General features: G+C 38.6%; 2 protein-coding genes across 2 annotated transcripts; both read right to left on the bottom strand.

The window, feature by feature from the left end:
• Window positions 1-5,495: 5,495 nt before the first annotated feature.
• Window positions 5,496-10,205, bottom strand: LOC137835254 (tubby-like F-box protein 7). Its single transcript, XM_068643673.1, has 4 exons — window positions 9,598-10,205; window positions 8,700-8,787; window positions 7,008-7,137; window positions 5,496-6,273 (listed from the first exon to the last, which is right to left on the bottom strand). The coding sequence occupies exons 1-4, from the start codon at window positions 9,910-9,912 to the stop codon at window positions 5,679-5,681; spliced, it is 1,128 nt and encodes a 375-aa protein (XP_068499774.1). The 5' UTR covers window positions 9,913-10,205; the 3' UTR covers window positions 5,496-5,678.
• Window positions 10,206-18,023: 7,818 nt separating this feature from the next.
• LOC137834092 (uncharacterized) lies at window positions 18,024-18,551 on the bottom strand. Its single transcript, XM_068642157.1, has one exon. The coding sequence runs from the start codon at window positions 18,549-18,551 to the stop codon at window positions 18,024-18,026; it is 528 nt and encodes a 175-aa protein (XP_068498258.1).
• Window positions 18,552-24,782: the final 6,231 nt, after the last annotated feature.

Below are 24,782 nucleotides of genomic sequence, written 5' to 3'. Positions count from 1 at the left end.
CTAGAATTTTCTAAACTAAAGCCTAGAGATGTTTTTACAAAAGAGGTGTCTAATGTTTCCCTCTAAGCATCTTTCTAAACACTATTCTATATTATTTACAATTTAAAAGAAACTATAAAGAGAGATATTTAATTGAAGCCCATTCTTGAAAGCTTGTAGACTTCTTTGGCTTTAGGCTTGATCCTCTCTTTATTTTATGTCTTCTTTTAATTTTGAGAAGACTAGAAGGAAGAACTTCAAATGTGAGGGTGAATGCCCTCTTCCTTCATTAATAAAAGCCTCCTTTATTTGATTCTCATCAATGCATCCTTGTGGGGTCCCAGCACCTAGTCAGTCTTCGCTGGGATCTTCAGCCTTTCTGCTATGTTGGGCACGGCTATGAGATCCTTCAGCTCCACCACGAAACTGTGCCTCACTGGCTTATTCTCCCTCGCACGTCCCTTAGCCTGGGGCTTTCTAGACTCTTAGGGTCGCTTCCTTCCCTAACTCTTCTTGTCCGTTGCAGCTTCATGCACCCTCATGGGCTGCGCACGTGGGCGCGTGGGCACAACACACGCGCGCTTTCATTCACTTCACCTTTTGCTGCGACGTGCACCACCGCACGACGCCTAATCTCAGCAAAGGTCTTGGGGCGGTTTCTGATGAGGGATTCACTGAAAGGGCCAGGACAAATCCCTTTCCGAAACGCATGAACCATCATTGTTTCATCCTTGGTGGCGACCTTTACCACCTGCGCCCTGAAACGATTCACGGACTCCTTCAACGTCTCCCCTTGATACTGCCTTACGTCAAAGAGGTCGTAAGAATTGGGTGGGGGGTGCGGTTCGCGATATATTGCTCCCTGAACAACTGTGAAAGTTGTGCAAACGAAGTCACGTGGTCGTCTGGGAGGCTGATGAACCAGTCTATCGCCGTCCCTACCAACGTGCTCATGAACAACTTGCACCTCACGGCGTCAGAATCGCCAACCAGCATCATATACGTATGAAACGCGGTGAGATAGGCCTTTGGATCTTCCATACCAGTGAACGTAGCTTTCGGCCCTACGAATGTGGATGGTATCACTGCATCCATTATCGCCTGCGAGAAGTGCATGAGGAACTTTCAAAATTTTAGAGAATTTAGTTATAAAATATATTAAAACTGTGTAGTTTTTAATTATTTATTTATAAATAGATTTAATTATATTGATTTATTTATTGAAGTTTGAAAAATTTGGAGTTATTAAGGTTCTATAATAAATCTTAAAAATTTAACGAAAGTTAAAAAAAATCTTTATTCTTTTGCTGAGATTTTAAAAATGAACATTTGAAATTTAGCGAAGGTTCAGAAAACCTTCGTTATTTTGCTGAGGTTTTAGAATAAACCTTTAAAATTTAACTAAGGTTAAAAAAAACTTCGTATTTTGCTGATGTTTTAGAATAAACCTTTGGAATTTAATGATGGTTAATGAAACCTCTATTATTTTGCTGAAATTTTAAAATAAACCTTTGAAATTTAACCTAAAAACACCTCTATTATTTTATTAAAAAAATTTAATAATTTTTAAAACTTAACGAAAATTTAAAAATATTCGTTAACTAAATCAATTCCTAAAATTTTAAATAAACCTTTGAAATTAAACGAAGGTTAAAAACACCTCTATTATTTTATTAAAAAAAATAAATTAAAATTTAACGAAAATTAAAAAAATTATTAGTTAAATCAATTCTTAAAATTATATAAACATATATGTTAAATAACTTATGTTAAAACTTTTCGTTTTTAGTATATTATTTTAGATGTGAATTAGATTTTTTTTTTCTTATTATTTTTTATTGATGTTTGCAGTATGTTTTTTAATCATGAACACAAATGTTATTATTGTTGATAGAAAAAATTCGTCAACATTTATCTGATACCGATATGATGCTGATGACCGAGGTCTAACCAATATAAAACCATATCTTTGTAAGATTTTGAATTTTCATAAATCATCTTGCGACTTCAACTATTTAAAAAGAAAAAAACATTCAGGTATCAAATAAATATAGGTTTCCAACTATATGTCTATATGTTTATATATAGAGATATTTTTAATTTTTATTCACCTATTATTTGATCTTATATATAATTGGCCTCTCACGAGATGAAACATTTATTTATTTGTGTACTCTTATAATTTTTATATGATTTTTGTAAAGGTGGTTAAACGATAAACTGTTATTTTATTTTCGTCACTTCTTTTGGTTGTTCTTTTGTCGTTTTCGGCTGCCACCTCCTTATCATTGTTGTCCATCCTTTTTTATTTATATATATATATATATATATATATATATATATATATATATATATATATATATATATATATAATCTCATAGATGAACTTAAGAAAAGAACTAATCTAGATTGTATAATTAAAAAAAATATTTATATATATCTTTTTAAATTATGTAATTTAAAATAAAATTTTATTAGACAATTCAAAATAAATAAAAAATCACTTTCAAACTAGACTATGCAATTCAGAAAATTACAGGACTACAGAATTAAAAAAAAAATTGTGTAATTTCAAAATCATTTTCATAAAAAAAAAATACTTCTAAGTGAAAATTTACTTTTAGATTATAAAATCTTAAAGTTAAAAAATAACTTTCAAAATTTACAATCCATAACTATTTTTTCGATAAAGAATAACTTTCGAATTACATTATTCAAAAGTATAAAAAAATTTTAAAAAAAAATTTCTTAATAAAAAAAAACTTTAAGATTACATAATCCTTAAGTATTTTTAACATAAATTATTTTAAAAAATTTCAAATCTTCGATTATTTTTTCATAAACCAGAAAATAAAGTGGAAAAGTTTCATATGAGTATGCAAACTTCAAATTATAATGTGTTGTTTATAGTTACACACATACTTTAATTGAATTTATTTTTTTTTAGCATCTCAGTTACATTCTGCTAGATAAACAGTAGCAATTCTGTTTATTTCTCCCTTTCATCAGCAGCACCCAATTCCTTGTGATTTGAAGGAATTTTCTGGTACCATTTTATTTGGAATCTAAAACTTTGTGATGACCCTTTTTTTCTTTTATAAATCAAGTTTGTGCAACCATATATATGATGTCCTTAAGGATAGAATCTTGAATAAAATTCAAAGTTATAAATAAATAACTCTTGGAACTCAATTTGGCAAAAAGTTATAAATAAATAAATAAGTCTTGAGAGAATAACAGAGAGAAGCTTGTACCAAACTATTAACATACATTTAGTTTGGTAATTTGTAGCATGTGTTTTTTTATAAAAAAATAAATCGAAAGGGGTAAACTCAAATTAATATTTTTAAAAGAGAAAAAGTACATTTGTTAGTGACTAACCAATGAAGCTATTGATTCAATATTAGACTCGTTTAATTGATTTATAAAAGAATTCACTATTACTATTCAACGAAACATACATACCTACAAATTAAGGCCAAACATTTTAATTATGATTTGACACAGAAATTGACCATCACACAACCTTAAATTTTAAAAGTAATCATGTGAGAACAAACGTAAAATTTAATTTACCAAAGTTGCAAAGCAAATTGTCAATTCTAAAAAAAAATGTGCTAACATTATGTGTTTACTGACGAAGATTAAGTAAAATGAAAACCATAAGATTTATTTTCTTTTTGTTATCCTGTTTCAAAACCTAATATATCCAACAACAAAAATCTCGAGCAAATTTTAGGAGCTGCTCTTAGGCGATTGTTAAATAAATATCTTTATAAAACACATAACATAATCAAAATCTGGTCATAAAAAAATAATAAAATCAATCAATCACATTTCATTGTTATTTTCATTAACTGGTATATATACAGATTCCGATATAGAGAGAGAATAACTCGAAATGATAAATAATTATTAATGACAAAAGATGAACTACCTAATGAAATAAGGTGAGCATTTACCAACCGTTGCAGTACAATGGAATGACCTTGAAATCAAATCAGAAGACAGCAAATCTGCGAAGAGACCTAACGACAAAATATTTGCTTCTAAATGTCATTCTTTCTCTCTCCTCTATGAGATATTTTGCTAAATGGATTTTCTTCATTAAATGGAATCAGCTTCATTTAAATGGTGGGACCTAACTTTTCAATCACTTTTCCCTTAAGCAAAGGGAATGGCCATGTAGCCTTTGAGGTCATATGATTGATCATATGTATCGATTCCAACTATGGATTGACCGATATGATTGTCATCTCTCAATTCGCTCATTGATATTTTACATTCAATTATGTATAAACAAAGTAAATAAAATTAATTTGTGATTAAAAAATAGGTAAAGCATATCTAAAAGTGGTTCAACTCTTTGATCTATTCTAATAAGAAAAATTCACCAAATGTAATATAAATAACACTTATTTCAAGATCTAGATACGTCATCATCTATCGTGTTCTGACAATCGAGCGTCGAATACTTTTACTGATTTGAGCGTCGGAGTGCCTTCTGCGGATACCATTTGAACCTGTGTTACTAAAAGACCGAGAGGTACAATGAGTGGAGAGAAAGAAGGAGCTAACAAGAAGGAAAGTTGAAATACAATACGTTTGACTGACAGAATAGAAGAAGAGTGATCTCAATAGTTTTCTAAATTCCAACTCCCATTCTAGAACAACCCTAATAAAAAAAAAAGTTATTAGAAAAGACTAAATTATACCTGTAATATTCATAAATCATTTATGCCACAACCAACCCATTATCCATTGTCATTCATAAAGCAGATGATGTTGCTTCAGCTTCAATCATGACAATTTTCTGCACTAAGGTAAACCATGTTGTGTACTGTCTTTGCTTCAACACATCTTAAAATTATAATTTCTTACCAACTTAAGATTTTTTTCTAAACAACCCTACGTAAATTTGAATGCACAAAGACATTATGAATACTTTATTTAATATAGTTTAATAAATGGAAACGAAGCCTAAAACTTTTACATTGTCATTTAATTAAATATTAGAATTTGATTATTTTTTATCAGCAAACTTACTTGTCATAATAAAGCATGATCGTACTCTTTAGTACCTAAGATATTTTCTCTTACAAAAATATACACATATTTTTACAATTAAATGATATAAAATAACTAAATTATTTACTAGATTAGACTACAGAACTTATATAGGGCTCAAATGAAACATCTTTTCTGTCTAGAACAATCCACATGCTGTTCACTTTATTGCTGATCCAGAATAATCCACGCCTAAGCACAAGGTACCGGATACCAAAGAGAAGAAATAAAGCTTTATGATTAATAGAACGTGTACTACATTGGTGTGACGTGTATTTGTCAACAACAGAAATTGAATATTGAAATGCCACCTTATTTGGTCTAATCTGTTTTACCAGAAAAATAGAATCACAATCCGAGTGCGTGGTCCTTAAGCAAAAGAAACTGAACTTAGAAAAGTTCCATAACATGCTTACACTAACGTGAATTAAAATAAAATTTGTGGACCATTGGGGTGAATAGGTAATATATTTGATTATGGAAGATGTCATGTCCTATTGATGATATAACATTTACAACAACAAGCTTCCTGCAATCAAATGTGTGGACTCAAAGCCGAGTAAAAAATAACTATTCACTTAAAACATCCATTTCCCACGGAATAAATAAGCAGTGACCACACCAAAATTATATTACTCACAAGCAAGTTTAGTGCCAAAGCTAGTTAAGCAAATGGCAAAAGCCTGGAAAGCAGATAAGGGCTGCCTATAATCCATGGTGAAAGTATCATCCCCTACTTTACCAAACTGGAGAAGAACTGTTTCCTCATCTCCTTTCCCTCCAGGTTGGCTTTGGTCCACTGTTGCAACCAGCTGAAAGTTCTTCACTGAGGCCACTGTCACACGACCATGGAAATTCAAGCACCAGCATTGCAAATGCTCATGCCACCTGGGAGCTTTATTCTTCAAGATTGTGTAGCCAGAAGCAGCAGCGTGTTCTTTATCGTGCATCTTATGGCCATCAAGAGATGTGCTATCTGAACTTTCACCCGTAGGTGTGACAGGAGTCACGGGAGACTTCAAAGAGCAAACCATTCTCCGTGGCCCTCTTGATTTCAACAGGTTGAACTTGTAGGATACCTGCCCCACCTCAAAGTTACCTGCAGGAACTTGCGGGCTTATCTGCTTGCTGGCAAACCGCCGACTGGCCCTGCCACTTGATGGTCTTGCACCACTATGGGGTGGCTGGCTGTCATAAATTGTGAAGTTGGTGCCAAGAAAATCCGAGCTGTGAAAATTTTTTAGTAACAACTTTCATTAGTAGAGAAACTTAAGAAGCATCAAAAGAATTGACCAACATTAACATTAAATGCTTTCGGTTTATGAGGGGACTAGGAAGGTTTAAAGGATTAGTATAACTTGGCCCAAGATATAAACCATATTATTCAAAATACTGTAATACAAGACAAACAAACTGTAAATCATGACCAACCACAATAGTTCCAAATTTCTAAACCAGTTTCTCTTTCTGGCACATTTGAAGGTGTGATTTAGAGCCGCAGTCTCTGTACATTTTTATTTCCTTCAAAAGTTTAAGAGTGTTTTATTTTTCTCTATTGTTTGAAGAGGAGGTTTGACAGTAGATGGAATGGAAGGATGTAATTCAGACAGGTCTCTATGCTCAATCATATAAAACAAAGGAAATAAAAAAAGTTCATTTGTTAACTTGTTTTTTAAATACTTTAGACACAGCTTAGTAAAGGACAACACATAAACTGGAACTCATTTGATAGTTTCATGATTTAGCAGAAACAAATTCAATTACAAAAGAGAAAATAAAAAAGATTCAATTAAAGCATATGTAGTTCTAAGCTAAAGCATTTTGAAAACAATAAATGTATGTGTCCATAATTAAAGGCTAAGAATGGCAGTTACTTGCAAATATTAGATGTCTAGTCTAGACTTCACTATTAAACTAAAACAAAGGAGAAAAATGCTTTTTTATTTCGGATAGAGTGTTACCTTAACTTTCCAACATAAGCATTGCTTCCTTGCGATAAATCATCAGCATCAAGAGAGATTATATACTCGGTATGGGTACCGCACCTATATCTCCTAGCTGCTAGCAGAAACTTCCCTTTATCTGTGAATGCTGGCAATAGATAGGGGAGAAAAGAGGAACAAAATGAGGCATAAATCTCAAGCACATCGAAGAAAACTTAAAAGAGATCAGTGCATTATCAAGATTATATTTAGTATTGATAAAAATAATCTTCATACAATCATCATTTGAAAGTTCCCTCATGGCTATAATCAACTACACATGATTTATTACAACACCTCAAAAATCATAATATTATTAGTTTACTAACGTTTCAAAAGTCTCAGATTATTCAACCAATTGAAGGTTCAAATTTCAGCTCCACCAAACACATTTTTACAGTAAACAATGTTGGTACCATTAATTGGCCAATATATTCTATTCAGTTTCACCCCAGAACTGCTCCAACAAGAGACTTTCCATTATATTACATGTGTGATGTGAAAGGAAAAAGCAGAGCATAAAGCTAATCTATCTCAATAAACCATGTCCTCATTGTCCTCTAGACCTCTCAACATAGCTCTACCTAAGAAAGGTCGAATATAAATAAATACAAAAGAACATTAATTTCAGGACCTGCATATTATTATGAAATTAATTATATACCGGATTAACAAAATAAGAATAATTTGAAGTTCCTTCTCCTAAGAAAAAATAAACACACTACATATAAGAAATGTAAGATTCTCTAGGACCAAGGTGAAACTTGATATTATATTAAGCAACTCTGGAAACCATGCTTTACTACAATACTAATATATCTATCCTCAAATAAAACTGACAAGAATGAAAGCACTTAGGGAATCCACCCTCAGAGCTAGTTATCAAGGAGGGAGAAGCAAGCACTTAAATGCTCCAGCGAGCATCTCATGCTTACTCAATGTGGGATATAGGAACCACCATAATACCCAATGTTCTTATCAATAAGAACATCTGTACTCAAGCTGCTTAAATAATACCTTCTCTTCCATTACTACAGGTCCCTTCGTAAAAAATAAAGCTTCCCAAGCTGCTTTTAATAAATGTACATTCCCAATTGTATTTCAACAAGCAAACACCAGTAATAGATCCTTCCCCCTTCTATTTCTAAGGACTACCTCCGATTATTGTTCATAAACAAAGCACACTGTTGAACTAAGTCAAGTCCTTTTTGGTTGTCAGATTTCTTATTTTGGTAGTAATCAAACAACACGGGATGAATAAATTGCACAAGGAAGGTTCTCTAAATTGAGTAAAGCTAATCATCTTGGACTCAGTCCGGTCAACCAAGTGGCCAGAATAATGCAGTTTGACAAATATTTTCCATTAACATTTATAAACAAAACATGCAGTCACCTTACATGTGTACAAAACTACATAGCCATTTCAACTTATGGGGCTTTGAAGCACAAAAGTAAAACATGCTTTTGTCAAACAAGAAAAGCTTGATTTTATGCTAGACCAATAATAAGACGGTGCCATGTACCCAGATCTAGTCTATGCACATATTGTCAACGCTCTACCCCATAGGAAAAGTTAGGAGATAATCCAATTCCAGCCCTAATTCATTTTCATCCACCTAGAAAACAACCATAGAAAAAATAAACCTGTTTACCAATACAATACTTACTTACATGGTGATAGGGCAAGATATAGATAAAACGTTGAGGTCTTCTTGTTCCGCTTTATAAGACACTGATGGGGAACCTCACGTGGTCCGGGCTGCAGGTCATCACAAAACCAAATTGTCAAATTCCAAACCTCCCAGACTCCCGTATTCAATGCAAAATAAACCATTAATAATCATAAATAAATAAAATGCTCGTCGAAATTACAAATTACTATCGTTTACTGAGGAAAGAAATGTAGCGAAAACATCAGGTATTTCAGCAAACGTCAGACAGCGACCAAAGTGCAGAAACACATCATGCAAACGAATGATTCTTATCCATTAAAAGTTAAATGAAACTCCCCCACCCACCCACCCACCCCATTTCTGAAAGGCAAACAAGACCACTATTACGCATATGAAAATTTCTCCCACAAATGGATCCATATTCCCAATTCTCCCATCTTATCCACTTCCATCAAGATAAAGCTGCAACTATTAACACCCACTTATTCAAAAATTAATAATTACCTAGTTACACACCAGCACCCTTTCTACCAAACCAATGCAATAGGGCAACAATCCGAATTTCAGATACTAACCAATTGTTTCCATATCTTACACAAACAAAATTCACAAATCCCGTCGATCCCTAAAACAAAATTCCCAAATTCACTAACAAAACATTCACAACCCAATCATCTTACAAACAACCAAACAACAAATGCTTAAAAAGATATCAAATTAAAGAGATTAACCGGTAAAAAAAAACATCAAAATAAAAATCACAAAGCATTAATAATTTAATTCTGGGCTCATACAAACAAAATCCGAGCTGGAAATTTAAAAATTATAAAAAATGCTTCCTACCCATAAATTAAAATACAAAAAAGGACAGATTCTTTGAAGAGGGAAACTCGAACCTGTTTAAGGCACGAAGGGAAAGTGATTTTCCCGGTGTGCAAAGGCTCTCGCACGACCTCACGCGTGATGTCGCGCCAGCGCTTGCACACGCACGCGCACGACACTACGTTCTGGCGGTTCGGCCACTGCTCCTCGGCGGCGTCGACGCGCCGCACGATCTCACAGAGGATCTCCGGCAGCATGTTGGACCACCCATTTTCGTGCGCGTGTTCGCCCCCGTTTCCGGTGATCCCACCCTCGGCGGTCCCCACCGCCGGCGCCTCCTTGAACGATCTCGAGAATTTGCGGGAGCGAAAGACCTTCCTCAGCGACATAGCTAGCGACGACGATGGGTCCGCGAGTTAGGGCTCATAAGAGGAAAATGTAGAGAGAGAAAGTAAAAACAGAGAAAAAAAAACAGAGATAGAGAAAGAGAGAAAGGCGTGTTTGTTTGTTCGTTTTACGGAGAAAAGGTAACGAGTGAGAGAAAAGAGTGGGGCGAGGGTTGATCTTAAAGTTACCCGCGGTTGAGGGGAGCATGTGAGGAAGAGGTGAAGGTGCGCCGAATGACGGGCGGGTGAGGATAGGAGGAGTGGGTTGAAAAGTGATTTGATGAATTGAATGGGTTGTGATTTGACTTGGTCTATGATGTATTTATCCTCTTTTTTTCTTTTTTTTTTGATAATTTTCTGTGTCATTGACTGGGCATACAACTTGTCACCAAGCTCTAATTGCAAATTACACTCTTTTTTTCCTTTTTTACTTCATGTTCCTCCCTTTCCAAACATTATTTTCTATTGTATTAATTCAGTTTTTCCTGATCACATTTTTAATAAATTAGTTATTTATAAAATAGATTAAACTGTCTAGAAGCGATAAATTAGTGTTTAAATTTTTTAATTTAATTAATAGAAATTCAGAAAAAATTCTTAAAACATTTAATTACAGGATTAACACTATAGAAGCTAAAATCTCTTTCTTTTCAAGAAATATAAAGAATACAAAAATGAGAGAAAAAAAATACATAGAAAGTTTTATACTTATTTGATTATTCTGAGACGTAACCACAATTTAGTGAGCTTGTGTTGTTATCTTACATATTCATATCACACGCATTTGAAGTGCAAAATTGCATTATCTCATTAAATGCAAACTTCTTCAAAATTCTATTTATAATACTTATTATACATGTATATATATAGAAGCATATTATAAGAAACATTAAATCTAGGGTTCAAAAATTCACATAAGGATTCAAGAAGAATATGGACAAATATAACCTAATGTGAAAATTATCCAAAAAATATTAGAAGAAAAAAAATTCAATACTCTTTTTCGATGTCTTTAAGTAAAAGTTCCATTTAAAGATTTATAGGGAAAAAGTGCATTTTGAGTGTCCTTGAAGAACAATAAAAATAAGTAAGATTGATTTGTAATGTACATCAAAAAGCGTATATATAAATTGTTTAATGCATAGTTATTTGATTATACTTAATAATAATAATAATAATAATAGTTTTTTTTTCTGAACTTGAAACTTTATAAGAATAATATAATCAATTATTTCTAGTTACAATGGATTATTTATAATGCTTGTATCTGAACGAAATTTTATATAATTTATTATTATTTAAATAATTAATTATTTTACTTGTAATAATTCATTATGGCATAAGATAATTGATTATCTAGTTAAACAAAATTTATACACAAGATAATTCATTATATTCTATTACAATCGATTATTATGTTTTAAAATATTTTATTAAACCTTTTAAAAAAATAATTATGTATAAAGGCTAGAATGATTTTGTAATGCATAAGTCTAAATTTACTTAAGAATAACTAATACGTGTAACAAACACTCACATATAAAATACAAAAAAAATCATTCATATAGAGATGTAGCGTGAAAATTAATTAGATATGTATGATCTATATAAAAAGATTAATGTATATGAAAATCACAACAATACTATATATATTTCATGTGGTCACATATGTTTACTAGTGAGTTAATTTAGAACATTTATATCACTTTTCTCACAACGTATTTTTATATAAAAAGAAACTATAACATTTTTTTTTTCTCATAAAACTACAACATTCAAAATGACCATTAAAAGCACTTTTTTTCTATTATTAAACTTTGAATTATTTTTCGCTCGAGTGACCCGTCATTTTTTTTACATTTTCATAGTTTCATTCAATTTTTTTATTCTTTAACATTCCACTAATAATTATATTATTACTAATCATCACAAAATAAATATATATATGTTCTTACCGGTTGACTCATTCGTCGTTGACTTCAAAGGTAGATGGTGACTCCTCCTATCTCCTGGTGGTTTACGCTCTCTCCTTGGGTAGCTGAGAGTGACTATGTTTAAGACAGAGGGGACCCTAGTTATAAATTGCACTCCGACGATCAAGTCAGTACTGGACTAAGAAACAATAAGTGTGTAAAGCAGTTTCAGTCTTAGAAACGGCGTACCTTTTCTAGGGTTCTTACCACCCTTTATATAAGCTGTATTAGGTCAACTTCCCTATCCTTCAAGGTTCTTTCCTTAAGTTGAATTAGGGTTCACTAGTGAGGCATCATGTGACGCGTTGCACAAGCTTAGCGCGGCTACGGCACAAGACTTGCCTCTTCTGGAGTGCAATCTTTCTAACAGCATAGCTGCCAGGGTACCTATTCATGTACCAGCGCTGCAGCGTCATTTGTTCTGTGAGTGCCCTAACTATTCACGTGTCATGCATGCAGTCTTTCCCTGGAAACCCTAACCCTCGCGGACCTTAGCGCCTCTAGGGAACACATGCTTGTGTCGTACCCAAATGTACCATACACACCCCCATGCATGATCCTCTCGTGATTTAGGTCTTTCTAACTCATACTGTTTGTGGGGCCCAACTTATGTGGCTCATTATTACTGTTGAACCACCAAGGTCCGATGTCGACCTCTTCTTCGACCGAGGCCCGAGGTCTGGCCTGTACAATATATATAAAAGATTCATATTACACTTAAAAATATCTTTAAAATAAATATCCATTTGCATAAGGAATTATAATATATGTTGTACTGGATAGGAGTGTTTGGGACCTCGATCCAAGCACTTTGGTATGGTCAGTTCGATTTTCGGGCCAACATGGGTCCAAAGAGTGAGCCAAGAGCTCGGCCAAGCACTGGTGATGGAGATCAAGTTCAAGACCAAATGGAGGCCAATACTCAAGGACAAGAAGAGGAAGAGGCTCAAGTGCTAGACGCTCAAGGAGTTGGTACCCATCTCAAAGGCTTACAAGAAGTCAATTCAAGGCATTAGGAAATAATGGAAAGTTGTTTTCTCTTTTTGTAATATCTTTGTTAGAAGGTGCTTAGAGGGAAACATAAGACACCTCTTTTGTAAAAGAATCTTTAGGTCTTTAGTTTAGGAAAATAATAGGAAGCTTAGGGGGTGTGAGCTTAGTAGAGAGGTGTAGGCGTAATAGGGAGGTGCCAAACTAAGAGAGGAAGTCACACCTTCCTCATGCTCTAAGTTGACGCCACTTTTATGTCATTTGGGGGGAAATTTGAGTTTAATTAGCTTTTCATTTCAGCACCTCTTAGGCTATAAATAAAGGTGCTTGCCTTTGTAAAAATCAGATTGGAAATTAGCAATAGAGAAACTCTACTCAATTTGAGAGAGAATTTGTGAGAACTTGTCTTCTCCTTCACCTTGTCTTATCTTGAGTGCATTTGGTTCTCTCAAGTGGCGGCACTAGCTCACTCATCTTGGAGCCTTCATCCTCTAAGTGGCGTGATCATCAAACCAAAACATCCATCTCCATAAGTTCTTCTTTCTTTCATCTCCATTATCATACAAAGCATAAACATGTCTTAGTTTCTTTTGTTCGGTTCATCTTCCTTTTCTTGCACTTATGTTCGGCTGTTTTCATTTGTTTATGTTTTGATTCGGTTCTGAAGCTTCTTTTCATAATCTGTTCGGTTCATTTGCTTTCTTAAGAGTTTCAATCGGTTCATTTGCATTTTTACACAATTTGTTCGGTTCAATTGACAATAGATGGATCTTCCATGTGAGTTTGGTGTTTGGTGCAAGTTTTGGTGAGTTCTTGAAACATAGAACCTTGATCCAATTCTATTATAAGTGCCTAAGCTATCTCCAACTCAAGTTGATTTCATAGAATGTCAAGAATCAATCATATCTACCTAGTGGAATCATATCAACTGGTAAGAAAGCTCGAAAAAGATAGTTAAGATAGAAGAATATTATGTTTGTTTATAACACATACGTTAATTTAAATGCAAATAAAATATGTTGAGAATAATGTTGTTAGCACTCGAGAATAATGGTGCACTAAATATTTTCCTGTTGTTAGCACCCAAAGATAAGAGGTGCACGTGAAGAGGTGGTTTTTCTGTTATGATTATATGCTTGTTGTTGAGATTATGTTCTCATTAGTAGAAGTTGTTCAAGGGAAATCTATAAAAGGAGCTTGAGACCCCCGGTAAAGGTACGCTGTTTCTGAGTACTAGGGATTGAAACTGATTATTATTGTGTATTCTCTCACTGACTTGGTCGTCGGAGTGTGATCAACAGGTAGAGTCCCCTTTGTCTCAGCGAAGCGTTGTTCCAGTGCACCAAGAGGAGACAAAATAGAAATGGAGCTTGCCCATCCAGTTTACCCGAAGTCAACCGCACGAAAACATTTGGCGCCCATCGTGGGGCACGATAATACTTGATCCCATTCGCATTTGTGATTGAGGCTTTTGACGTGATGAGAAACACAAGGTAAGGCCCACAAGGATCAAAAGGAGGCGATGCCCATGTTTCACAACAACTCATGGATGCCATGAGGGCCCTCCAAGAACCCTAAACCCTAAACCCAATATGAGAAGTATAGACAAGAACAAGAATGGATCCAAGAGCTGATCCAAGAAGAAGTCAGGGTGAGCAGGAGAGGCTACGAGCGAAAGCCTTTGCTGAGCAAAAGCTTCTGCAGAATCGTCTGATGGCAAAAAATGAGGCATCTCGGGCAGCAATGGAGGGGCACGTGCAAGCCAATGAGGAGTTGTGCAAAACCAATGAGGAATTACGCAAGAGCTTGCACCAACGTGTCCAACGTTCCACCAGGGAACGATCTCTAAACTTGCCACCGAGGAATAGTCCCAAACCATTCTCGAAGGAGATCATGGATGAGCCTGTGCCAGCTCATTCCATCATACCTAAAACTGCCTTTTTCACGGGGATAGAGGACCTTGAAAATCACCTTACGACATTCAACGCTCAGATGATTATCTCTGGAAGAACGGATGCCATCCAATGTAAAATGTTCATGAACATTGTTGAACATGGGAGCTTTGATGTATCAAATCCACATGAATCCTGAAGTTGTGCTGCTTTTTGGTTTGGGTTTAGATTAAGGTGTTTAAAAATCTTTGTTAAGATCAATTTTTAATCCTACACAAAGCTTGATCAAACAGTTTTAAAAGAATTAAAGTGTTTTTCCAAGCAAAGGGAAAACAACCGGTTGAATCATCGAGATAATCGGTTGTTTGTCACTTAGCTGGCTTGAGGTTTTTGAAATTGCTTTTGGAATTAGTTATGCAATGGCTTGACTCATTCAACCGGTTAAATCGTGGTTTCAACCGGTTAAATGTGTGTTTTCATAACAGATTTTTGAAAACTTGTTTCAACTGATTCAGCTGATTAAAACGGCCTAAAACGGCTACATTTCAAGAGCTATAAATATAGCCCTCCTTTCAAAGCAAAAACAACATTCAAATACAAAAAGTATTGATACACATTTGAGAAAGAGATTTGTTTTTTAAAGGTGTTTTTCAAAGTGCAAGATTTTTGTTCAAGCTTTGTTGTGGTAACAAGTTATGATCATAGGAGTTTCCTGTATTGTGCAAATCTAGGTATTTTCTATTCTTGTCTATTTATCTACTCTGTGTGTTTGAAATCCTGTAAAGACAGAGGTTGTTCTATCTTGAGGTGTTTGGTGTTTCAAAGAGGGTGAGTGAATATTGTGGGTTGCAAGGTTGCCTCTTTGTGTGTGTTGTAATCTGGTTTTGATTACTAGTGGAACTTAGAGGTTCTTCTGAGAACTGGATGTAGCTCTAGTGTGAGTGAACCAGTATAAACCTGTTGTGTAAATCTCTCTTTCTCTTAAACTCTCTATTACTGTTTGATAATTTCATTTCTGCTACTGGTATAAACAACCGATTAAAACGCAGTTTTAACCGGTTAAAATTCTGATAATTGTTTCTGTTGGATTGTTTGATAACTTTCCTTAATTGTTTATATGGATTGTTTGTTAAAGATTCATTCTAAATCAAGTCTTTGCGAAAATCTTTCATAAAACAATTCACCCCCCTCTTGTTTAAGTCATTAATTCTTACAATTAGCATCAAGAACTAGGTTCTTGAAAAAGTTCTTGTTTCTGTTTTTCTGAAAAATCTTTTTGATGGCTGACAAAATGCCTTTTGGGGAAGGTGCTTCCATAAACAGGCCACCATTGTTTTTTGGGGTTAATTACCAGTTTTGGAAGGTGAGAATGAAAATCTTTATGCACTCAACTGATAAGGGTATTTGGGAAACAATTGAAAATGGTCCCTTTATGCCTCAAGTTAAAAGAGATGAGGTTTTAATTGATAAACCCAAGAGAGAGGTTCATTACTAACCTCGACCTTGCTCCAAAAGGGCAAGGGAGGATTTAGCTGACGAACCATACTGTTCTCGACCTTGGTGTTCTCACTCAAGAGGGAGATTCACGAGAAACCCCACTGTTACCGATCTTGAGACTTCTAACCCAAGAGAGAGGTTCATTAACTATATTGTACAAAATACTTGAAAAATCTTTAACTAAATAACTGAAATTTTATTGGGTGACCTCGTTAAAAAACCCCTTGAAGGGAAAAAGAGTGTTCCCTAAAACTGTGTACAATGCAATAACACAACTGAAATAAAACTTAAGGTTGGTCGCGATTCACGTACTAGGGATCACTCCACCTTCTAAAGTCTCGAGCCTCTATGCTCCATTCCCAAGGGCCTCTGTCACCCTGAAGGGACCAGTCCACTTGGGAGACAACTTGTTCTCTAGCTGGTATGGGTGGGTCTTCCTCATCACCAGGTCGGCGACTTGGAACTGCCGAGGTCTCAACTTGGAGTTGTACTTGTACTCCACCCTTCTCTTCAAAGCTTCGACCTTGTTTCTTGCTTCCTCCCTTACTTCATCCAGTAGGTCCAGGTTCATCTTTCTTTCTTCATTGGACTCTTCAGCCTCGAAGTTCTGGAAACGTGGCGAGTTCTCCTGGATCTCTACAAGAATCATCGCGTCTGAACCATACAACAAGCTAAAGGGTGTTTCCTTGGTAGTGGACTGGGGAGTAGTGTGATAAGCCCACACAATTCTAGGAACTTCCTCTGCCCAGGTCCCATTGGCCTTCTCCAGCCTTCTCTTTAGACCTCTGAGCAGAACTCGGTTGGCGGACTTGACTTGCCTGTTTGTCTGCGGGTGTTCGATTGATGTGAACACCTGCTTTACTCCCAGCTCTGTACATAGCTTGCCCAACTGTTGGCTTGCAAACTGGGTGCCATTGTTGGACACCAACCGTTTTGGGATTCCAAAGTGGCATACTATGTTCTTCCACACAAAGTGCTGGATCTTGTGGGTTGTGACCTGCGCTACTGGCTCAGCCTCTATCCACTTTGTGAAGTATTCTATGGCAACCACGAGGTACTTCATCTGTTGCACCGCTAAAGGGAAATGGCCTAGAATGTCGATCCCCCAAGTATGAAACGGCCATGGGCTATAGATCGATTTGAGCTCTTCTGAAGGCGCCTTGTGCCAGTCAGCATGTTGCTAGCACTACTTGCACCGTTGTGCATACCCTGTGTAGTCTTCCCTCATGGTTGGCCAATAATAACCTGCGTGAATGGCCTTTAATGCGAGAGCTCGACCGCCAATATGACTCCCGCATATCCCTTCATGGAGTTCTGCCATAATGCGTGTGCATTGCTCACCACTTACACATACCAGGATAGGGTGAGTGAACCCCTGTCTGAACAACTCTCCAACGATCAAGGTGTACTTCCTCGAATTTTTCTTGATTTTTCTGGCCTCTGTGTCCTCCAGCGGGGGTATCCCATCAGCCAAGTAGCGTTTGTAGGGTGTCATCCATGTTTCGCCCCCTTCGACTAGGCACACCTGCAACGACTTCTCCCTAGAAATTGGGTATGTGCTTACCTTGGGTGTCTTCAACGTCTCCTGAGTCAACGACCGATGACTCCTCTTCACCTATTCCGAAGTGCTTATCTACTGAACTTCTGCTTCATTATTTGTGGTAGTTCGAGGTGTCCTCAGGGTCTTCTGAATGACTGTCCTTTGTTTTCCCCCCTTGCCTGAACTGGCGAGCTTTGCTAGCAAGTCAGCATGGGAATTCTGTTATCTGGGGACATGTACTAACTCGAACACCTCAAACGTCTCCCTCAGAATCTGGACGTACTCTAGGTATGTGGCCATTTGAGGGTCTTTAGCCTGATATCCTCCTGTGACCTGACTTGTGACTAGCAAGGAGTCACTCTTTTCCAACAAACTTTTTGCACCCATCTCCTTGGCCAATAACATTCCAGCGATCAAGGCCTCATACTCCGCCTGGTTGTTACTCTCCTTGAAAGCGAATCGCAGGGCTTGCTCAATCAATAGCCCATTTGGTCCTTCCAAGATGACGCTAGCCCCACTACCTTGTTGGTTGGAGGAACCGTCTACAGAGAGTACCCATATGAAATATGCTCTTTTTTGGTGCGTGGCTGTCGAGGAGAGCTCCGCTACGAAGTCAGCATAAACCTGACCTTTGATAGGGCCTTTGGGTTCATATTGCACGTCAAACTCTGATAGCTCTACTGCCCAACACACCATTCTTCCTACATCATTTGGCTTCTGTAAGACCTTACGAATGGAAAGGTCTGTCATCATTATCACTGTAAAGCTTTGGAAGTAGTGGTGAAGTCTTCGTGCTGACAACACTACCGCCAGAGTTGCCTTCTCTATGGCCTGGTATCTCACCTCAGGCTCCTGCAATACTTTGCTCACAAAGTAAACCGATTTTTGTATGTGGTCCTGTTCCTGCACAAGGACCGAATTGATCACCCGATTGGTGATCACAAAGTACAAGCGAAGTGGGGTACCCAGCTGCGGCTTGCATAACACTGGTGGACTGGCCAGGTACTCCTTCAGCTTGAGCCTAAACCCTAAACCCTAAACCCTAAACCCAAAACCCTAAACCCTAAACCCTAAACCCTAAACCCAAAACCCTAAACCCTAAACCCTAAACCCTAAACCCTAAACCCTAAACCCAAAGCATCAATACTAGACAGCGGGTAGGAGTCCTTCGGACAAGCCTTATTGAGGTCTGTGAAGTCGACGCACATTCTCCATTTTCCACTAGCCTTCTTCACCAACACCACGTTCGCCAGCCACTCAGGGTACTGAATCTCGTTGATGTGGCCAACACTTAGCAGCTTTTGTGTCTCTTCTCTGATGACCTGACGCCTTTCGATATTGAACTTTCTTCTTCTCTGGCAAACAGGTAGAACCTGTAGGTCCATGGTAAGACGATGACACAGGAAATCAGGATCTATGCCAGGCATGTTTGAGGCAGACCATGCAAAAGGACTTGCCAAGCTTGAACCTCTTTCCACCGATCTCCCTCTCCAACACCTCTTCTGCAGGTTTGGGCCGTCTCTCCAGGGCAATCTCTGCGCGGGTGACCCTTTCTTCCCTTGGAGGTTTGGTGGTAATAGTGAACACCCCTCTCTTCGTCTTGAGGCTATTCTCATAGCACTTCTTAACCTCCTTCTAATCAGACTTGATAGTGATCACCGTCCCCTCGAGGGAAGGCAACTTCATCTTCATGTGCCTCGTGGAGGCCACCGCTCCAATCTTGTTCAAAGCAGGTCTACCCAAAAGTATGTTGTAGGAGGATGGAGCGTTAACAACAAGATACCTGATGTTTGCAGTGCGTGAGGATGTGCCATCTGTGAAGGTCGTTCTTAGCTCTATGTGTCCACGCACTTCTACCTGGTCTCTAGCAAAACCATACAAGCAGCCAATATAAGGTCTCAACTGGTATGGAGACAACTACAACTTATTGAAGGTCGACCAAAACATCACATCGGCCGAACTTCCCTGGTCCACGAGGACGCGATGCACCCTCCTTCCCGCTGTTACTACCGAAACCACCACTGGATCATTGTCATGTGGAACGACGTCCTGGCGGTCGGCCTTAGTGAAGACGAGGTCGACATCGGTAGTCTGATATGCCTCCTGTACCTCTACTGCCATCACCTCTCGTGCATACTTCTTCTACTGGGAGGCGGTGCATCCTCCTCTAGAGAACCCTCCAGAGATGGTGTTGATCTCACCATGAATGGGCACCTCGTGCCCTTTATCACCTCCTGGGGCTGCTGACGCCTGAACCCCTTGCGGCTCTTGGAGGTAGTCCTTCAAGAAGCCGCTTTTTACTAGTTCATCCAACTGGTACCCCAGTGACAAGCAGTTGCGTATGGTGTGGCCATAGGCTTGGTGGAATTCGCACCAAGCGTTCTTGCTGGGCCCCAACTTTTTGTCAGTCTTCGGGGGTGTCTTCAGCCTTTCCGCTATGTTAGGAATAACGATCAATTCCTTGAGCTCTACTCGAAAATTGTGTCTGGGGGTGCGTCTTCCCTCGTTCGTGCCCTGATCTGGGGCTTCCTTGTCTCATATGGTTGCTGCTTTCCTGAGTCTTTCTTCTCTGTTGTCGCCTCATGCACCCTCATGAGTTGAGGTCGATCAGTCCTCAAGGTCGGACAGAGCCAACTCTACTGTGTTTTTCTGTGACCTGATCTTTTGCGACGATGTGCGCCATAGCCCGACGCCTGATCTCGCAACGTCTTTGGGCAACATCTTATCTGTGAGTCACTGAACGGCCCTGGTAGCACTCCTTTGGTGAAGGCGTGCACCGTCATGGCTTCATCCTTGGTGTTTAACCTCACCACTTGGACCCCAAACCTGTTTAAGAACTCTTTCAAGGACTCTCTTTGGCATTGCTTCACGTCAAAAAGATCGTAAGAGATCGGAGGGGGAGCCCTGTTGACAATGTACTACTCTCTGAACAACATTAAGAATTGGTTGAATGAAGTAATGTGTCCGTCAGGGAGATTGATGAACCAGTCCAACGTTGTGCCTGCAAACGTGCTTATAAATAGCTTGCAATACACAACATCGGAACCTTCTGAAAGCATCATCTGGGTGTGGAACGCTGTGAGGTGAGCCTCTAGGTCCTCTACACCTGTGAAGGTGACCTTCAGGCCCATGGAAGTGGCTGCTATCACAACGTTAATGATTGCTTGAGAGAACGGCATGGGGCGTGCCCTATCTTGTTTTGATTTCATTATGTCTATTCGATTATTACCTTTTGTCCTTGCTTTGCTTGTTTAATTCTGCACATTATCTTGGCATCATGTCCATTTTATCATTTCCTTTTCCTTTTTCCTTTGTGAAATGAACCTTCACATCTACTTAATCACTTGGTTAAGTTAATGTCCAGTGGGGATTTTCCTTAGGTTCTCACTCCTAATTTCCTAAAAATCTCAATTCTAAAAGTAAAGTGTCACCTAAATGAAAACTCTTAAAATCAACTCACATCATGTGGTTATCAGAGCTTAGGTTCTTATGCTTCAATTGCTTGAGTTGATTCGGCACTTTACAATTTCTTTACATTCTAGCTCCTTTAATTCTTGTCTTTAAATTCAAGTGCCTTGACACTCTTGTCTTTATTTTCTTGCATTTTATTTTCAAGCCCTTTATTTTCTTGCAAATTTTTTTTCCAACCATTTTATATTTATAGCATTTTTCGCTTTTGGATATGTTTCTCTTTATGTCTTTTATCAATCTTGCCTTTTACTTCGAGTCTTATTGTTCTCGCTGGTTGACTTGGTTGTCGTTTGACTCCAACGACAGCTTTAGGCCCCGTCTGTCTCCTCCTTCTTACGCACTCCTCTTAGTTGAAGAACGTTGTACCTGTAGAGACAATGGGCGCCCTGGCGACCGTTTGCACTCCGACGCTCAAGTCAGTACTGGGGTAAAGAAACAGTAAGTGAATAAAGTAGTTTCAGTCTTAGAAACCGTGTACCTTGCTAGGGTTCTTACCACCCTTTATATAGGTTGTAACTAGGGTCACTGCTGTTCTGTTACCCATCTCTAGGGTTCCTGGGAGAATGTCCTTGCGCCGCTATCACACAATCTTAGCGTAAACCCTTCGTATACTGTTTAAACCTTTAAACCCCTACGCTCCCTTCACTGTTTCATTACTTCACTTAAGCATTTCTCAAACATTTCTTGTTCCCGAAACGCTCTTCGAATACCTCATCCTTCGAACCCTAATTTATTCAAAGGTAACTTTTTACTTCATGATCACTCTTGCTTTATGATTCCAACGCTCATAACATGCTATAACTGTTATGGGACTGTTTACATTTCTGCACTTTACGCTTTCTGTTCTTCTTTTGGGTATCCTTTGTTTTTCTGGTTTTCAGAGTCGTGCCATCTTCTTCCTCTAAAGTTTCACTTTTTCTTCTTTTGTTTAGCTCTCTTATTTAAGATGGCTCAACGGAACCCTTCTCCGGCCTCAACTTCAAACTCTACCCCAACTTCACCTCCAACCTCAACTCCACCCTCGACACCAAACCCTCCTCTTCTACCTCTGATTACAAGTCCCTATATCGTTGGGCATCTGACGCCCTTTTAAAGGAGACCTCCAACTTTTCTTCTCTCGTGAGCATAACTGCTTATAGGAAGAAACAGACTTTCCATAAGTTTCGTGTCTTTGGCAAAGACCACGACAAATACGTGAGGATGGTGCCCTGTAGGGTAGGTGAACCTGTGTGTTCTTACGAGTCTTCAGACCCTGAAGGACATTTCTGCTTCATCTACTCCACGGTCTTTTGAAGACTTGGCCTACAACTTCCCTTCACCCCGTTCGAGCGAGCCCTTCTCACTGAGGTGAACGTTGCCCCCGCCCAACTACACCCTAATAGTTGGGCATTCGCGAGGGCCTTCGCTATCCTGTGCCACTGCCTTGGCCATACGCCATCAGTGGACATGTTCCTCTACTTCTTTGAAGCGAAGAGCCCGGGCCAGAAGCTGTGGGTTAGCTTCAATGATGTCGTTGGGAGGGTGCTGCTGACGCTCTTCCAGCAGTCCTATAAGGGCTTCAAGAAGCACTTCTTCAAACTTCAAGAACAACTTTCCATCGATCAAGGTGTACTTGCTCAAATTTTTCTAGCCTTTGTAGGCTCCAACGAGAATGTCCCATCAGCCAAGTAGCATTTTTAGGGTGTAATCCAGGTTTCGCCCCCTTCAACTAGGCAAACCTGCAACGCTTCTCCCTAGAAACTGGGTACGTGCTTATTCTGGGCGTCTTCAATGTCTCCTCAGTCAACGACCGATGACACCTCTTCACCCCTTCCGAGGTGTTGATCTGCTAGAATTCTGCTGCATTATTTGTGGCAGTTCGAGGTGTCCTCAGGGTCTTCTGAATGACTGTCCTCTGTCTACCCCTCTTGCCCGAACTGACGATCTTTGCTAGCAAGTCAGCTCGGGCTTTCTGTTCTCTGAGCACGTGTACTAACTCGAACATTTCAAACGTCATCCTCAGAATCTGGACGTACTCTAGGCGACTTGACCTGTGACTAACAAGGAGTTACTCTTTGACAACAAAATTTTCGCACCCATCTCCTTAGCTAATAAATTCCAGCGATCAGGGCCTCAAACTTTGCCTGGTTGTTACTAGCCTTGAAAGCGAACTACAGGGCCTGCTCAATCAATAGCCCATTTGGCCCTTCCAAGATGACGTTAACCCAACTACCATGTTGGTTGGAGGAACCGTCTATAGAGAGTACCCATCTGAAACCTGCTCCTTCTTGGTGCGTGGCTGCCGATGAGAGTTCTACCATGAAGTCAACATAAACTTGGCCTTTAATAGGGCTCTTGGCTCATACTGCACATCGAACTCTGATAGCTCTACTGCCCAGCGCACCATTCTTCCTGCCACATCTAGTTTCTGCAAGACCTTGCAAATGGGAAGGTCTATCATTACTATCACTGTAAAGCTATGCAAGTAGTGGCGAAGCCTTCGCGTTGAGAACACTACTGCCAGGGCCACTTTCTCAATGGCCTGGTATCTCACCTCAGGCCCCTGCAGTAATTTGCTCACAAAGTAAATCGGCTTTTGTACCTGGTCTTGTTCCTGCACAAGGACCAAACTGATCAAGTACAAGCGAAGCGAGGTACCCAGCTGCGGCTTGCATAACACTGGTGGACTGGCTAGGTACTCCTTTAGCTTGAGGAATGCCTCTTCGCACTCCCTGGTCCATACGAATATGTTATTCCTTTTCAAGCACTGGAAATAGGGGTGGCCTTTTTCCCCTCTAGCTGACACAAATCTGGACAAAGCGGCCATCCGCCCTGTCAGCTGCTACACTTCCTTCATTGAGATTGGGCTCCTCATTCCTATGATTGGAGCGTAATTCTTAGGATTTGCCTCTATCCCACGCTCAGTGAGTAGGAAACCCAAGAACTTGCCTGCATCTACCCCGAACACACATTTCTTGGGGTTCAACTTCAATTTGTACTTAGCTATCGTGGTGAATAACTCTTCTAAATCCGCTACGTGCTGCTCCCTCTGCTGGGAGGTTACCACCATGTCGTCTACATATGCTTGGACATTTCGCCCTGTCATGGGTGCTAACACTCTGTCCATCAGCCTCTGGTAGGTCGCACATGCATTTTTAAGCCTAAAGGGCATCACCTTATAACAGTAGCAAGAGAAATTTGTCATGAACGTTGTTTTGCATTCGTCCCTGGGATGCATTCTGATCTGATTGTAACCAGAAAATGCATCCAAGAAACTGATTAGTCTTCAACCAGATGCACTGTCTACCAAAGTATCAATACTGAGCAATGGATAGGAGTCCTTCGGACAGGCCTTGTTGAGGTATGTGAATTTGACGCACATTCTCCATTTTCCACTAGCCTTCTTCACCAACACCATGTTCGTCAGCCACTCAGCGTACCGAATCTCCCTTATGTGGCCAGCGCTTAGCAGCTTCTGCGTCTTTTCTCTAACGACCCAACTTCTCTCGTCATTGAACTTTCTTCGTCTCT

Source organism: Phaseolus vulgaris, chromosome 5 (genome assembly GCF_000499845.2).
Source record: "Phaseolus vulgaris cultivar G19833 chromosome 5, P. vulgaris v2.0, whole genome shotgun sequence".
Lineage (NCBI taxonomy): Eukaryota > Viridiplantae > Streptophyta > Magnoliopsida > Fabales > Fabaceae > Phaseolus > Phaseolus vulgaris.
This window is presented reverse-complemented; position numbering and strand designations above follow the sequence as displayed.

Coding starts and splice junctions, on each gene's coding strand:
- LOC137835254 (XM_068643673.1), bottom strand. CDS start 9,912: ATGTCGCTGAGGAAGGTCTTTCGCTCCCGCAAATTCTCGAGATCGTTC. Junction 7,138..8,699: donor ATATCTTGCCCTATCACCAT/GTAAGTAAGTAT, acceptor ATCTATTGCCAG/CATTCACAGATAAAGGGAAG. Junction 6,274..7,007: donor GCTTATGTTGGAAAGTTAAG/GTAACACTCTAT, acceptor AAATTTTCACAG/CTCGGATTTTCTTGGCACCA.
- LOC137834092 (XM_068642157.1), bottom strand. CDS start 18,551: ATGACAGACCTTTCCATTCGTAAGGTCTTACAGAAGCCAAATGATGTA.